At 42.5% G+C, this 18,396-nt stretch overlaps 1 protein-coding gene across 1 annotated transcript in view; it reads right to left on the bottom strand.

Moving 5' to 3' along the window:
• Nucleotides 1–1,892: 1,892 nt before the first annotated feature.
• The window catches only part of LOC123184272 (receptor like protein kinase S.2), a 31,602-nt gene continuing 15,098 nt past the window's right edge, over nt 1,893–18,396 (bottom strand). The window contains exons 11-16 of the mRNA XM_044596421.1: nt 4,954–5,052; nt 4,598–4,856; nt 4,167–4,395; nt 3,918–4,068; nt 3,613–3,810; nt 1,893–2,217 (exon numbers count right to left, since the gene is read on the bottom strand). Coding sequence (XP_044452356.1) covers nt 2,185–2,217; nt 3,613–3,810; nt 3,918–4,068; nt 4,167–4,395; nt 4,598–4,856; nt 4,954–5,052 — 969 coding nt within the window. The 3' untranslated portion in view covers nt 1,893–2,184. The remainder of the gene's footprint in view (nt 2,218–3,612; nt 3,811–3,917; nt 4,069–4,166; nt 4,396–4,597; nt 4,857–4,953; nt 5,053–18,396) is intronic.

Here is an 18,396-nt window from a genome sequence, read left to right as displayed (position 1 = left end):
ATCACAAAGGCCATAGCTAACCTGTCGACGGGGTCCAGCAAGAACTCCATTCCGCCCGCCGCCATCTCCAACAACCAAGCTCATAGCCTTAGACCGCGCCGACGCACAAAAGCAAACCGAGCTATCGTCCTCATCCGCAGCTAGTCCATATGTGTGTGCCACAGCTCCAGTAAGCTCCAACGCCGTGTGCTGATAGGCTGGACCAAGGCTCAGGTTATAACAGATGTTCCCAAGCCACGGATCAGAATCCACATCCGACGGAAGGATACACCGCCAGTTTGAATTGCCCACGCGCCCTACGAAAGAGACCCACAACGCTTCACTGTTTCCTACAGTATATGGCTCGTATTCTTTTTTCCAACGCACCAAGCCACTGATTTCCATGACATATTCCCTGATCCCCAAGCAACATTGAACGTCTACGATATCAGGTGCAGGTGAGCACCAAAACGCTGCTCTCGTTCATATGTTGTGTTTTATACGGAAGAAACAAAAAAGACAAAAGTGCTTGCATAAATCGCGATGCAGAAATGGATAGATAGATAAGGAGATGCACCTAACCCTACGCCCTACAGCATATTTTCGTTGTCGGGCCCAGCCCACTCCAAAACGCCATGGGAGCCGCCTGACCGCCTCTACCCAACCTTCAGTGCACACAAGGACACAAGGTCCAGACTCGGAAGAATCGCATGATTTATATGCTTATTTATAATTAGCAGTACGTATTCCCTTGGCAGAGTTACCACGGTGTGAGCCAAGCCATTTAGGCAGGCGCTTTGTGGTCGTGGACTGCGCGATCAAGAGAGTGGCCTCGTCGAAACACCACGGAAGGCGAAGTGGACGCGCTTCACTTTGACGAGACGACTGCCGTCTCCGTCTGGCTGTTTAGTACGCAGAAATTCTGTCGGATGATAAGTGGGCAGCGGGACTAATTCCGCCAGTCTACTGCGACTAAACTGTAGTGAGACTGCTATGAATATTATTCTGTCGATCTGTACTGTTTAACGGTCTGCGTTGTTAATTTGCGTACTGACAGTATCATCTGTTGAGAATCACGCAGTCATCAGTCTGTATTCGACTTAGTGCTGGCTGGACTTCGACTTCTTTATTGACAGTGTCGAGTATTATTTGTCCTGATTTGCTCTGACTAATTACCGTTGGAGATACCACCTATCTGTCGCGAACGAGTAGTTTTAACATGCTCCCTCTTGCCCCATCTTTTCACATGAGAGGTAAGAGTATATAATAGATCTGAGCTGTTGATTTCGTTCATTAGTCGTCTGATTAACTCTTACCTTCTTACCTCACATGTAAAAAGACGGGGTAAGAGGGAGCATGTTAAAATTTGCCGTCGCGAAATGCATGTCTCTGCAATGCAGGCGGAGCTCGAGCTAAGATTCGATGCAAATTCGACAATCCACATCGCGCAGAGACTAGTGTTCAAAAGCAACGGCTTCTTTCATCCCCGAGTTCTTATAGATTCAGAACTGTAGAATCTGCCAGTAGGCAATGCAAGCACCTATTTGTGAGATAAATAATTTTTTCAGCAGTTTTAACATTCTCCCTCTTATCTTTTTCTTTTCACATGAGAGGTAAGAGTATATATTAGATCTGAGCCGTTAATCTCATTAATAAGTAGTCTGATTAACTCTTACCTTCTTACCTCACATGTAAATAGAAGAGGCAAGAGGGAGCATGTTAAAATTTGACTTTTTTTTGTTAGATTGCACATGCGGGAAGGGTTGGCAGCGAAAGTGAAAGATTGCTGGAGGTAAAGGTAGATACAAAGTTTTAAACAGTCATAAATCATTGCAGTACCATTACTAGGGAACAACTCCGACTGTTGGTTGTAGTGTTGTTGGAACCAAAGGTACTAATCTGAAGTCCAGGATTTACACATCATCGTTATCGTGGTAACCTTTGGAATTACTCACACTAGCCAGAACTAGGACCGGAGACGAAACAATCAAAAGCTTGTGTAGGTAGTCAAACATAAACACTGCTTGCAAGGAGCACAAACAGAGATCCAAAGCCCTGTGGAACATTTAAGCCTTTTAAGGACACCTTAAGTTAGATATATGGCTCGATCACCTTATAGAATAATTAAACATGTGGCACTCTTTAGAGGGGCATACCCAAAAAGACACAGATCCAATCGCCACTGTGACAGTCTCCTTCATGAAACTATGGCTCCTCGAAGACGCCGTGTGTAGATAACTGGAATTGACCAGTTTGCTGGTTAGTCAAAGTTTCAAGATTTGACTTTACATATGTCTAAAATAACCAAAATTAAGACCACAGGGAGTAAGTACCAAAACACTTTAACTTTAGTTGCTGCAACATCACATGAGTTCACTGATGAATTAACTAGGAATAAAAGCTTAACTGGGACAGTGAACTTTTCCCAAAGTTCGAGTTTTGGTCCTGAAACTTTTTAATCTTCCAAAACAAGCCTTGAACTCATTAAAGTTTTTAGACCCTCTGCTAACATCAATGCAGATTTTAGCTCATGCGCCGCCAAGTGGAGCTGGTTTTACGAACATTGTCGCTACAAGTATCACCAACAGTGGAAGGTGAGGTGTCGATGATGTGGAATAGGAAAACAGAGGGGATAACAGAAATATTGCTAGTACGACAATGTCAGCCAAGACCCAAGCGCCTTCATTCTTGTTTAACAGTATTTTGGATGAATCGTCAGCAGTTTGATAGTGATACTATATCCTAGCTAGGTCCCTAAACTTAGAAAGGATGGCGGAGCATAGGTGGCTTAGAAGTAGACGCTTCTCCAGCTCTCGCAAGAATTGTATAGGAGTCTTCCTCGGGAGGCCTAGGCACCCAAATTGGCTTTAAAAACAGTCGGCGATTCAAAGTGAAGATTTCCTAGTTATGTCCAAGGTAATGTTTTGGACAGTTTTATAGCTTTAATTAGAACCAGAAGTGAACTTGGGCAAAGTTCAGGGTCCAAGATTGGACTTTTTATGCACAACAAGTAACTAATGAAGATGCAAGGTAGAGCCATATCTAGCTATTGCCAACAAGTAACTAATGAAGACACAGGCCATTCCTTATTATACAATGCAGAATGAAGGTTGATATGCTAGTTGGCAATTTAAGTGCATCAAATATTTTATATGTACAACTATTGTTCTAAGAAAATTCTTCTGTACTCCTGGTCATAAAAGACAAATGCTGCAAATTCACACTAAACCTACTTGCTTATGAGATCCAACAAAAAACGTCCAAGCTTTACATTCAAAAGATCAGATGCAGGTTAGGAAGAATAACTGTACTGAGCATCTAGTTACTGTAGATAACAGATTGAAGAAATTTCTGTTCGACTGGAATTTAAGTTACAAAGTGTTATAAGATGCTTTTTGGCACTAGGATAGTGTCAAAAAACGTCTTATATTCTGATACAGAGGAAGCATGAATTAAGCACATTGCTTAGTTCTAGCGACTAGGTTACTACTTTCAGTATAAACCTGTATCTGCAAGAAGTTCTAGTATTATTTAATTTATAGGTATAAATATTGATTTTTTTCCTTGTATTCGCTCGTGTAGGGAAAATGGATATCATACTCTCTGGAGTATGTCACATGCAGGTGACATTACCTCATTGTTGATATAGTAATTCATACTTCCCAATCCTTGAAGCATATCGATTATAGTCTTCATTGTAGGCCTTTTGTACCGCTCAGGATTCACACAGATTAGACCTATCTGAATGCATCTTTCTATTTGATGGCAATCAATTTCTAGCGTTGTATACCTTGGTTCTTGTTGGAGCCTATTTCTCCATTTTTGAAGTTCCTGCGAGTTCAGAAGTCAAACTGGAAAATTACTTACAACAATAAAACTTCACATGGTCTGTATGAAAAGAAGCCTCCATCTGGAAAGTTTAATATGGTTCGTCTTACAAGCTCGATGAAGTCCTCAGACTCTTTTTTAATATCGTATGGGTAGTCCCTATGTCCCGTTACTACTTCCATAATTATTACACCCAAACTGAATATGTCTGACATCGGTGTGATTATGCCACGTTCCACATATTCCGGTGGCATGTAACCTCTGCATTGTAACATGAGTAGGCGAAGGGTTAAAAGAACTGGAAAAAAATCATGTGTTGCTTACCATGTCCTTGGATTATCAAGAAGTGGTTCACTTACCGTGTTCCACTAATAACTTTAGTCTGAATAGTGTGGGTTTGATCGTACAATCTTGACAGACCAAAGTCTGTTATTTTAGGCAGCATATTTCCATCAAGCAATATGTTGGCGGGTTTTAGGTCCAAGTGAATTATGACCCCATTAGATTTCTCGTGAAGGTATTGTACACCATAGGAAACCCCCTCAATTATTTTGCGGCGTGTGTGCCAATCGAGTCCAGAAGATGCATCTGCATTGGTAAATAAAAGAATGTTTTGTAGATATAGTTAACGTATTATTGCTATACCCTATATTGAAGGACTTCAATTCTATTGTGCCTTCCCTTTTTCATTAATGAGAACACAACTTTTAGGAATTATGATCAAACCACAGAAACCGCAATGAAAAGGAAAGATGACAAATAAGATATGTCCCATATTTAAATGCCATACCTGAAATGTAGTTTTCAAGAGTTCCATTAGGCACATATTCCAAGCAAAGCAAACTTTCAGTGTTCCAAGTGAAAACAAATTTTCCTTCATGAGGTATTCGTAAATGTTGTGTATCATAGCAGTATCCAACTAAGCGCACTATATTTGGGTGCTTTAATTTCATAAGAAGGTTAACCTCGTTCTCAAATTGCTTTTGTGTGGCCTGCATTGCCTGTAATGGCTTCTTCACTGCAACCATTTCCCCATTTTGTAGCACACCCTGTGCAAAGCCACGTATTAATATAGATATGGGTGCCTATGTCAAGTATGGTTAGATATATTTGAAAAAATCAAAAACATGTATGCTTTCACCTTACCTTGTATACCACACCAAAACCACCTTTACCAAGTACATCAGAGAAGTTGTTTGTGATGTCTTTCAAATATTGTAACGACAATTGTGGTTCGGACCCCGTCTACATGAAGAACTCCTTGGATTAGTGAGGGATTGCATTTGTAGAACCTTATTAGTTCTTAATAGGATATTATTATCACTTAATTTTGGGTAACAAGATTTCTATCAAACAAACAATCTTAAAATTATTCGAAGAAAATTATGTCAGAAGTAGAACTAAGTTATAGATGAAAAAAGGGTAGATCCATGTAAAGTGAAGTTCCATCCTTTACAGTTTCACACCACAATGTAATTATTTTATGCTAATAATTTCACCGGAGTGCAAACATCACAATTATGTTGCAATAACAGGGGAGACATAGTTACATTAATAGGAGAAAACGATATTTGGTCCAATTACTAAAGCATATTCACCCACCACTCCGGAACCCCTTAATTAAAGTCAAGTGACTAGTACTAATCATGCTTTTTGAGTCGTCCTATAGCGATAATTTTCAACATAGTAATTTCAGCTAACACCAATAAAGGTCACCTATGGCAGTTTCAGGGGAAACCAAATCAAAGAATTCTGTAAGTTTGTTTTCTTGGAGAAACCGACTCAAAGAACTCTTTTTATTTTTGGTGGTTTCTGCTGTAAACTGACTCCAACAGTTCCTGTTACCCAACGGACTAGAATAATGCTAGACCTAAAACACTAGTACATATAAACTCATCAACAATAGAGAAAACCCCACATTGCAAATAGTCAGGACACCCATAGCCCGATCTTGTCATTGATGCCTTAGTGCACATGACCGCCCAATAACGCAATCGGCCGTGTTGAATGTGCTATAGAGAACTTCCACATATTTGGTTGTGGACTCCACATCGGTGGGTGGGGTGGGTGTCATGATGGGGTGAGGTGGCACTAGGGACGGGCAGTGGCGGGATGAGGTGAGGTGGAGCTAAGCTCGGGCGACACTATCGATCAGTTGGAGGTGGAGGTGGCTCAGGCGAAGGCGGGGGTGGGGTGTAATTGAGCTAGGCTCGGGCGGTGATGGAGAGCAGACGAGGTGGATGTGCCTCAGGAGGCGATAGGGACGGGGATGAAGTGAAGGTGGCTTGGGACGGAAGGGGAGTTTGGCGTCGCTCTCGATAAATAGGACAAAAAGGAAAATGGACTGATGCTAGTGGGCAAGGGTAATGGTGCTTTTCTAGTTTGATAGAAACAATGGGTAATGCATTGATTTATTTTCAAACTAGCATTTTTATGTAATGTTTGCAATGTGAGAGCAACACATTGCACACAGTTAAGACCATGCCACCATGTGCAATGTGAGAGCATCACATCAAATACACTTAAGACCATGCAACCATGTGCGATGTGTTGCACGTTGCAAAGATGCACATTCGGTTAACCACAAAGCTTATGTGTGTATTTTTCTGAACGTATGTGGTGATCACTCTACACACGGGCAGGCCAACCCATTTGCAATGAGCAATTTTGGAAAAAAAATGTTATGTAGCAGTGAAAAGGCAACCCATGAGGAAACAACCTTGTCTTGCTCAAAAACCTAGAATCATCTTCCCCAACACTCTCTCACTCGCACCACCATTCTCCAACAACAACCCGACACCATTGGTGCCGATCCCTCCACTGAGCCCCTCCAATGCGCCCTACTATGACGCCCTATACATACCCTTCTTGGCGCCTCCCGGGCAGTATGCCCTCCACTGGCACGATGGCTTCCTCATCATGGATAACGTTGGTTAGCAGAGTAGGCCGATACATCGCATATGACCCTGAGATGAAAGGACCCAGTTTTCATTGTTGGAAATATGCCCTAGAGGCAATAATAAATTGGTTATTATCATATTTCCCTATTCATGATAATCATTTATTATCCATGCTGGAATTGTATTGATCGGAAACTCAAATACATGTGTCGATACATAGAAAACAACGTGTCCCTAGTGAGCCTCTACTAGACTAGCTCATTGATCAAAGATGGTTAAGGTTTCCTCACCATAGACATGAGTTGTCATTTTATAACGGTATCACATCATTAGGAGAATGATGTGATGGACAAGACACAAACTATAAACGTAGCATGTGATCGTGTCAAGTTTATTGCTATAGTTTTCTGCATGTCAAGTATACATTCCTATGACCATGAGATCATGCAACTCGCTGACACCGGAGGAGTACCTTGTGTGTGAAGGAAATATGCCCTAGAGGCAATAATAAAGTTGTTATTTATATTTACTTATATCTTGATAAATATTTATTATTCATGCTAGAACTGTATTAACCGTAAACTTGATACATGTGTGGATACATAGACAAAACAATGTCCCTAGTAAAGCCTCTACTCGACTAGCTCGTTAATCAAAGATGGTTAAGTTTCCTAACTATAGACATGTGTTGTCATTTGATGAACGGGATCACATCATTAGGAGAATGATGTGATGGAAAAGATCCATCCGTTAACTTAGCAAAATGATCGTTAAGTTTTATTGCTATTGCTTTCTTCATGAATTATACATGTTCCTTTGACTATGAGATTATGCAACTCCAGAATACCGGAAGAATACCTTGTGTGCTATCAAACATCACAACGTAAATGGGTGATTATAAAGATGCTCTACGGGTATCTCCGAAGGTGTTTTGTTGGGCAGGCATAGATCGAGATTAGGATTTGTCACTCCGAGTATCTGAGAGGTATCTCTGGGCCCTCTCGGTAATGCACATCATGATAAGCCTTGCAAGCAATGTGACTAATGAGTTAGTTACGGAATGATGCATTACGAAACGAGTAAAGACACTTGCTGGTAACGAGATTGAACTAGGTATGTGGATACCGACGATCTAATCTCGGGCAAGTAACATACCGATGACAAAGGGAATAACGTATGTTGTCATAAGGTTCGATCGATAAAGATTCTGATAGAATATGTGGGGGCCAATATGAGCATCTAGGTTCCACTATTGGTTATTGACCAGACAGGTGTCTCGGTCATGTCTACATAGTTCTCAAAACCATAGGGTCCGCACGCTTGACGTTCGATGACGATTTGTATTATGAGTTATGTGTTTTGGTGACCGAAGTTTGTTCAGTGTCCCGGATGAGATCACGGACATGACGATGAGTCTCGAAATGGTCGAGAGGTAAATATTGATATATTAGACGATAGTATTCGGACATCGGAATGGTTCCCGAGCGTTTCAGATATTTATCGGAGTACCGGGAGGTTACGGGAACCCCCCGAGGAAAGTAATTAATGTGCCAGCATGGGCCATAGGGGAGAGAGGGGGCTGCCCACAAGGGGTGGCGCCCCCATGGGCAGTCCGAATTGGACAAGGGGAGGGGCGCGACCCCCCTTTCCTTCTCCCTCTCCCTCTCCCTCTCCTTCCCCTTTCCCCCTCCGAAAGAAGGAAGGGGGCAACTAGGACTAGGAGTCCAAGTCGGTTTCCCCCCACTTGGCGCGCCCCCTAGGGCCGGCCTCCTCCCTCTCCTCCTTTATATATGGGGGAAAGGGGCACCCCAAAGCACATCAATTGTTTCTTATCCGTGTCCGGTACCCCCTTCCACCGTTTACTCTTCCGGTCATATTGTCATAGTGCTTAGGCGAATCCTTGTGTGGATCACTTCCCCATCACCGTCACCACGCCGTCATGCTGACGAAACTCTCCCTCGACACTTTGCTAGATCAAGAGTTCGAGGGACGTCATCGAGCTGAACGTGTGCTGAACTCAGAGGTGACGTACGTTCGGTACTTGATCGGTTGAATTGAGAAGACGTTCGACTACATCAAACGCGTTAAACTAACACTTCCGCTTTCAGTCTACGAGGGTACGTGGACACACTCTCCCCCTCTCATTGCTATGCATCACCTAGATAGATCTTGCGTGATCGTGGGAGTTTTTTTGAAATTGCATGCTACGTTCCCCAACAGTGGCATTAGAGCCAGGTCTATGAGTAGATGATATGCACGAGTCGAACGCAAAGAGTTGTGGGCAACGATAGTCATAATGGTTACCACAAACGTCTTATTTTGATTCGGCGGTATTGTTGGATGAAGTAGCCCGGACCAACCTTACATGACCATGGTCATGACACCGGTTCCACGGACAGACATGCAACTAGTTTTGCATAAAGGTGGCTGGCGGTTGTCTGTTTCTCCAACTTTAGTTGAATCGAATTTGACTACGGCCAGTCCTTGTTGAAGGTTAAAACAAAAAAATGACGAAATATCATTGTGGTTTTGAGGCGTTGGTAAGAACAGTTCTTACTAGAAGCCCATAGCAGCCACGTAAAACTTGTAACAACAAAGTAGAGGACGTCTAACTTGTTTTGCAGGGCATGTTGTGATGTGTTATGGTCAAGACATCATGTGATATATGTTGTTGTATGAGATGATCATGTTTTGTAAAAGTTATCGGCAACTGGCAGGAGCCTTATGGTTGTTGCTTTATTGTATGAGATGCGCACGCCATGTAATTGATTTACTTTATCACTATGCATTAGCGATAGTTGTAGAACCAATAGTTGGCGAGACAACCACGATGCTATGATGGAGATCAAGGTGTCAAGCCTGTGACGATGGAGATCATGACGGTGCTTTGGAGATGGGGATCAAAGGCACATGATGATGATGGCCATATCATGTCACATATTTTGATTGCATGTGATGTTTATCGTTTATACATCTTATTTTCCTTAGTACGGCGGTAGCATTATAAGATGATCCCTCACTAAAATTTCAAGGTATATGTGTTCTCCCTGAGTACCCACTGTCGCGAAAGTTCCTCGTGCCGAGACACCACATGATGATCAGGTATGATAAGCTCTATGTTCACATACAACGGGTGCAAGACAGTTTTGCACATGCGGAATACTCGGGTTAAGCATGACGAGACTAGCATGTACAGACATGGCCTCGGAACACTGGAGACCAAAAGGTCAAGCGTGAATCATATGGTAGATATGATCAACATAGATATGTTCACCATTCAAAACTACTCCATCTCACATGATGATCGGACATGGTTTAGTTGATTTGGATCACATGATCATTTGGATGACTCGAGGGATGTCTATCTAAGTGGGAGTTCTTAAGTAATTTGATTAATTGAACTTTAATTCATCATGAACTTAGTACTGATAGGTTTTGCATACCTATGTTGTAGATCAATGGCCCGTGCTACCGTTCCTTTGAATTTTAATGCGTTCCTAGATAAAGCTAAGTTGAAAGATGATGGCAGCAACAACGTGGACTGGGTCTGTAACTTGAGGATTATCCTCATTGCTGCACAGAAGAATTATGTCCTTCATGCACCGCTAGGTGAAAAGCCTGCTACAGGAGCAGATGCTGATGTTATGAACGTCTAGCAAGATCGATCTGATGACTACTCGATAGTTCAGTGTGCCATGCTCTACGACTTAGAATCGGGACTTCAAAGACGTTTTGAACGTCATGGAGCATACGAGATGTTCCAGGAGTTGAAGTTAATATTTCAAACAAATGCCCGAGTTGAGAGATATGAAGTCTACAACGAGTTCTATAGCTGCAAGATGGAGGAGAACAGTTCTGTCAGTGAACACATACTCAGAATGTCTGGGTACCATAACCACGTGACTCAGTTGGGAGTTAATCTTCCGGATGATAGTGTTATTAACAGAGTTCTTTAATCACTGCCACCAAGCTATAAAAGCTTCGTGATGAACTATAATATGCAAGGGATGGAGAAGACTATTCCCGAGCTCTTCGCAATGCTGAAAGCTACGGAGGTAGAAGTCAAGAAGGAGCATCAAGTGCTAATGGTTAACAAGACCACTAGTTTCAAGAAAAAGGGCAAAGGAAAGAAGGGGAAATTCAAGAAGAATGGCAAGCAAGTTGCCACTCCCGGGAAGAAGCTCAAGTCTGGACCTAAGCCTGAAACTAAGTGCTACTACTGCAAAGGGATTAGTCACCGGAAGCGGAACTGCCCCAAGCATTTGGAGGATAATAAGGATGGCAAAGTGAACAAAGGTATATTTGATATACATGTTATTGATGTGTAGCTTACTAGTGCTCGTAGTAGTGCCTAGGTATTTGATAGCGGTTCGGTTGCTCATATTTGTAACTCGAAACAGGGGCTATAGATTAAACGAAGATTGGCTAAGGACGAGGTGACGATGCGTGTTGGGAATGGTTCCAAGGTCGATGTGATCGCTGTCGGCACGCTACCTCTACATCTACCTTCGAGATTAGTTTTAGACCAGAATAATTGTTATTTGGTGCCAGCGTTGAGCATGACCATTATATCTGGATCTTGTTTAATGCGAGACGGTTATTCATTTAAATCAGAGAATAATGGTTGTTCTATTTATATGAGTAATATATTTTATGGTCATGCACCCTTAAAGAGTGGTCTATTTTTGACGACTCTCGGTTGTGGTGATACACATATTCATAATATTGATGCCAAAACATGCAAAGTTGATACTTGATAATGATAGTGCAACATATTTGTGGCACTGCCGTTTAGGTCATATTGGTGTAAAGCGCATGAAGAAACTCCATGCATATGGACTTTAGGAATCACTTGATTATGAATCATTTGATGCTTGCTAACCATGCCTCATGGGCAAGATGACTAAAACTCCGTTCTCCGGAACAATAGAGCGAGCTACTGACTTATTGGAAATAATACATACCGATGTATGTGATCCAATGAGTGTTGAGGGTCGCAGTGGGTATCGTTATTTTCTGACCATCGTAGATGATTTGAGCAGATATCGGTATATCTACTTAATGAAACATAAGTCTGAAATATTTGAAAAGTTCAAAGAATTTCAGAGTGAAGTGGAGAATCATCATAACAAGAAAATAAAGTTTCTACGATCTGATCGTGGAGGTGAATATTTGAGTTACGAGTTTGGCCTTCATTTAAAACAATGTGGAATAGTTTCACAACTCACGCCATCTGGAACACCACAGCGTAATGGTGTGTCCGAACGTCGTAATTGTACTTTATTAGATATGGTGCGATCTATGCTGTCTCTTACCGATTTATCACTATCATTTTGGGGTTATGCATTAGAGACAGGTGCATTCACTTTAAATAGGGCACCATCTAAATCTATTGAGGCGACACCGTATGAACTGTGGTTTGGCAAGAAACCTAAGCTGTCGTTTCTTAAAGTTTGGGGTTGCGAAAAAGCTTCAGCCTGATAAGCTCGAACCCAAATCGGAAAAGTGCGTCTTCATAGGATACCCAAAAGAGACTGTTGGGTACACCTTGTATCGCAGATCCGAAGGTAAGATCTTTGTTGCTAAGAATGGATCCTTTCTAGAGAAGGAGCTTCTCTCGAAATAAGTGAGTGGGAGGAAAGTAGAACTTGATGAGGTAATTGTACCTTCTCTTGAATTGGAAAGTAGTTCATCGCAGAATTCAGTTCCAGTGATGCCTACACCAATTAGTGAGGAAGATAATGATAATGATCATGAAACTTCAGATCAAGTTACAACCAAACCTCGTAGGTCAATCAGAGCATGTTCCGCACCAGAGTGGTACGGTAATCCTGTTCTGGAAGTCATGTTAATAGACCATGACGAACCTAAGAACTATGAAGAAACGATGGTCAGACCAGATTCCGCAAAATGGCTTGTGGCCATGAAATCTGAGATGGGATCCATGTATGAGAACAAAGTACGGACTTTGGTGGATTTGCCCGATGATCGGCAAGCCATAGAGAATAAATGGATCTTCAAGAAGAAGACTGACGCTGATGGTAATGTTACTGTCTACAAAGCTCGACTTGTCGCAAAAGGTTTTCGACAAGTTCAAGGAGTTGACTACGATGAGACCTTCTCACCTGTAGCGATGCTTAAGTCTGTCCGAATCATGTTAGCAATTTCCGCATTTTATGATTATGAAATCTGGCAAATGGATGTCAAAACTGCATTCCTCAATGGATATCTTAAAGAAGAGTTGTATATTATTCAACCAGAAGGTTTTGTCAATCCTAAAGGTGCTGACAAAGTGTGCAAGCTCCAGCGATCCATTTATGGACTGGTGCAAGCCTCTCGGAGTTGGAATATACGCTTTGATGAGGTGATCAAAGCATATGGTTTTATATAGACTTTTGGAGAAGCCTTTATTTAGAAGAAAGTGAGTGGGAGCTCTGTAGCATTTCTAATATTATATGTGGATGACATATTATTGATTGGAAATGATATAGAACTTCTGGATAGCATAAAAGGATATTTGAATAAGAGTTTTTCAATGAAAGACCTCATTGAAGCTGCTTATATATTGGGCATCAAGATCTATAGAGATAGATCAAGACACTTAATTGGACTTTCACAAAGCACATGCCTTGATAATATTTTGAAGAAGTTCAAAATGGATAAGTCAAATGAAAGTCATTCCCTGTGCTTCAGCCACAGGTTCTATCATGTATGCAATGCTGTGTACGAGACCTTATGTGTGCCTTGCTATAAGTATAGGAGGGAGGTACCAAAGTAATCCAGGGGTGGATCACTAGACATCAGTCAAGAACATCCTGAAGTACCTGAAAAGGACTAAGGATATGTTTCTCGTTTATGGAGGTGACAAAGAGCTCATTGTAAATGGTTACGTCAATGCTAGCTTTGACACTGATCCGGATGACTCTAAGTCACAAACCGGATACATATTTATATTGAATGGTGGAGCTGTCAGTTGGTGCAGTTCCAAGCAAAGCGTCGTGGCAGGATCTACGTGTGAAGCAGAGTACATAGCTGCTTCGGAAGCAGCGAAAGAAGGACTCTAGATGAAGGAGTTCATATCCCATCTAGGTGTAATACCTAGTGCATCGGGTCCAATGAAAATCTTTTGTGACAATACTGGAGCAATAGCCTTGGCGAAGGAATCCAGATTTCACAAAAGAACCAAACACATCAAGAGACGCTTCAACTCCACTCGTGCTCAAGTCAAGGAGGGAGACATATAGATTTGCAAAATACATACAGATCTGAGTGTGGCAGACTCATTAACTAAGCCTCTTCCACGAGCAAAACATGACTGGCACAAAGACTCCATGGGTGTTAGAATCATCACATTGTAATCTAGATTATTGACTCTAGTGCAAGTGGGAGACTGAAGGAAATATGCCCTATAGGAAATAATAAAGTTGTTATTTATATTTCCTATATCATGATAATATTTATTATTCATGATAGAATTGTATTAACCGGAAACTTGGTACATGTGTGGATACATAGACAATACAGTGTCCCTAGTAAAGCCTCTACTAGACTAGCTCGTTAATCAAAGATGGTTAAGTTTCCTAACCATAGACATGTGTTGTCATTTGATGAATGGGATCACATCATTAGGAGAATGATGTGGTGGACAAGACCCATCCGTTAGCTTAGCATAATGATTGTTAAGTTTTATTGCTATTGCTTTGTTCATGACTTATACATGTTCCTTTGACTATGAGATTATGCAACTCCCGAATACCGAAAGAATACATTGTGTGCTATCAAATGTCACAACATAAATGGGTGACTATAAAGATGCTCTACAGGTATATCTGAAGGTGTTTTGTTGGGTTGGCATAGATCGAGATTAGGATTTGTCTCTCTGGGTATCAGAGAGGTATCTCTGGGCCCTCTCGGTACATGCTTAGCCTTAGCAGTAGTGCGTTTTCTCAGAAGGTGCTACTGCTGTCGGCATAGCAGTAGTGCGGCAAGAAGAAAGGGCGCTACTGCTACAACGCTACTTCTAAAGACATCATATCTTCTCCACCGGCCGCCCCTCACTTTCCCCCTCTCCACTCCACTCTGACTCTCCCCCGCACTCCGTTGTCCGCCGCCGCCGACGTTCGGCCCTCCACGACCACCGTTGTCGCCCGCCGCCACCGATGCTCCCTGCTCCTCCTCCACCGAGGTAGTTCTACCATCCCTCCTCCTTTCCACCTCCCTGCCTCCCTCCTTCCACCTCCCTCTACCTCCTCACTCCCGCCTCCTCCCTCCCACCTCCCTCCCTGCCACATCTGTCCTCCTCCTCCCTTCCTCCCTCACTCACCCCTCCCTTCATTCCTACCCCCTCCACCTCCCTCTGTTTTTGAAATTTTAATAATTGAAAATTTTTGTTATTAAATTTAGTAATAGAAGTTTGTAGTAAGAAAATTTAGGGTAGAACTAGGGCTCCCGAAGGAGGTTGTGCCTGACTTGATGATGATGGGACCCCGGAGTGAGGGTACTGCTACGATGACCGGGGTTTGTGCGACAGGTTTCCTCACTTGCAAAATGATAGGTTTTTCACCGTGAAGCTGGAAGAGACCTTTGATGTTTGTACAGTACGCAACGGCAAGCATTTCATCGTAATTAATATCATCACTTGTGCTTCTTTTGTTCAACGTATAATTTCTGGATTTTTTTCAATTCGATTAGTACATCCCATGCCATTCTATATGTATTGGAGAAGCTTGGTTTTGAAGACTTTGAGAATATGGAGGCGAGGAGGGCTCATTTAAGAACTAAGCATGGTTATGAGTTTCTGGTTAAGCTGTACAATGCGGTCAATCACTCCCATTTTGGTTGCTCTAATTGGGAAGCTCTTTGCAAGGCATATGGACTTGAGGAGGGTATGCAAATAAGATTTCATATTCATTCCAAGATTATGAAGATGATGATAATATCGAAATTTGGGTGGATGTGGATATGCCTCCAGTTTTGCCTAGATGTGAGTTTGTCAAACTAATTTTTTAAGCTAAGTAATTTATATTGTTAATTTAAAAATATTTGGTGTTCGTCGGCACTAAACTTATTTATTTATAATTGTCAGCTTATTTCCCGTCTTCAAGAAATACTCAGAAGGTTGTAGACAGCACATACTACAGCTATGACTCCGAGCTTAATTGTGAGGAGAAAGGTTATCTTGTCTCATTCATAGAATATGTTGAGGCCTTTAAAACCAATCACTCTATCAGCCAAAATTTTACTAGATACGTGCCACTAGTCCATAAAATGCTTGATGGTAACTTCATTGCATACATTATTCTTAAGTAAACTACATTGCAAACTATATATGTTACTATTTCATTTTTCAACAAAGGCTCCCGAAGGAGGTTTTGCCTGACTTGATGTTTATCGAAGGTGACATGCATATGGTTAGCTTACGACCAACTCCTTCGAAGGCTTACCATAGTGCATACTTTGATTTTGAGCCTTCCATCGTTTGAAGAAACTGAGTATGGGTTCAAGGGAGCGGCTGCCCTCCCAAGTGCTGCCCCTCCTCTTCCTCGTAGCCTTTCTCTCCGTAGTGGATGGATCCAAAGTGACCAAAACTCCCTTGAGAACCCATACACTCCCAAGTGCTGCCCCTCCTCTTCCTCGTAGCCTTTCTCTCCGTAGTGCTTAGCGAAGCTCTACTGAGATTCCGCCACCACCAACGCCACCACACCTTTGTGTTGCCGGAGGACTCGAGCTACTACTTCACCATCGCTCGCTGGATCGAGGTGGTGAAGGCATCATCAAGCCGTATGTGTGTTGAACGTGGAGGTGCCGTCCGTTCGGCACTAGATCGGGAGTTCGCGGGACGGATCTTGATTGGATCTCGAAGACGTTCGACTACATCAACCGCGTTTCTTAACGCTTCCACTTAGCGATCTAAAAGGGTATGTAGATCCAATCTCTCCTCTCGTAGATGGTCATATCCTAGATTGATCTTGGTGAGCATAGGAAATTTTTTGTTTACCATGCAACGTTCCCCAACAGTCATTGCCTCACTTACTACGAGTCATCACGTCGATTGCGCGCTCCCATGAAGGTGTGTATGAGGGTGTTGGAAGTGGTTGGCCGGTGGATCACACATGAGTCCAAGGGTCAAGAATACCATCGCTATTTTGTCGTCGCCCTCCATGGTGAGGGAGGGGTCTGCTTTGTTAATAATGAAGCTAGGTGTTCAAAGTTGTGATGTCAATTTAAAGTTATGATGTCAAATACATATACTTGTATGGAACTTGTACATTTCTTGCTTGACTTCTACAAACCTATACTACATGTCTCTACTCTTATAAAAAACAGAGTTGGGGATGATGGTGTGCCTGCCATCCTGCAATATAGGTCGTTCGATTTATATCTGACAGATATGAAGGAAACTATGGCAATTTTGCAAAAAGATATCCACACACCTCTCCACATTTGCAAATAAGGCCTTCTCTGGTTTATTCTTTTCTCTCATAAGATAAATTACTCATACAAATGTATCTTGATGTTACGTGCAACGCACGAGCATCTTGCTAGTCTTGCCAAAATGTTGTGTGGCCAGCTGACTACACAACTAACCTCTGTCACTGCCACTGCATGGCCGCAGCCCCAAGGATGAGCTATGAGCCTTCATGGTATCAACCTTCATGCCAATGATTTACTACCAAGTCACGATGATCTGGTATGTGGCTCGGTCTCGTGGGATGCTATGGGAGGGCGACACTCCTCTCCTCACCTTTGCCAGCTTAGGTTGCCACGGTCGAATCTGGCTCAACTGTGTGCCAGATTGGGCCATTGCTGGCAACGGCATCTAGGTGGCGCATCGGGTGGCAACCATCATCAACGTGCGACAGTGATCGGTAGTGACGTGATGAAGTCTTCCCTTTTCTAGTGATCTCTCCTCTAGTCACCTAGCTTTTTTTAGATCAAGCAGCATGACCGATTTTCGGAGTTAAGTGCACGAAGGTACTACAACTCGGGCAATGTGTGCAGATTGATACCACTTTCCGTAATTTTTACATGACAGTATCATGTTTGAGCCAGTTTGTTCTAAAATTGTCTAAACCATGTATAACAGCATATTGACGGTGTATATAACGATTGGGGCCCGCCTATCGGGGGCTGATGTCGCATGTTCTTTTGCGAAAAAAATACATTACTTTTTATTTAATCACATGTACATCCCTCGTTTGGCAAAAGAAGTTCTTGCCAGACAGAAAAATGTACCAAAAAATACCCACGTGCGCGTGGCCGCCGGGATCCGACCTTGAGCCAGGCCGCTGTCGTGCGCGAGCTCTAGCCAACGCGCCACTGCGTAACACATTTGTAAAAGCACGCGTCGATCTAATTATACGGTCAACTAATTGCAGTTCCGTTGTTGGTTATTGACCGGAGAGGTCTCTCGGTCATGTCTACATTGTTCTCGAACCCGTAGGGTCCGCACGCTTAACGTTTGATGACGATTTGTATTATATGAGTTATGTGATTTGGTGACCTAATATTGTTCGGAGTCCCGGATGAGATTACCGACATGACGAGGAGTCTCGAAATGGTTGAGAGGTAAAGATTGATATATAGGACGATGGTATTCGGACACCGGAAGTGTTTCGGGATGCACCGGGTTCTTATTGGGTCACCGGAAGGGGTTCCACGCACCCCCGGCAAAAGATATGGGCCTTAT

Source organism: Triticum aestivum, chromosome 2A (genome assembly GCF_018294505.1).
Source record: "Triticum aestivum cultivar Chinese Spring chromosome 2A, IWGSC CS RefSeq v2.1, whole genome shotgun sequence".
Lineage (NCBI taxonomy): Eukaryota > Viridiplantae > Streptophyta > Magnoliopsida > Poales > Poaceae > Triticum > Triticum aestivum.
The sequence above is the reverse complement of the archived record's forward strand: the minus strand, read 5'-3'. Positions and strand labels throughout refer to the sequence as shown.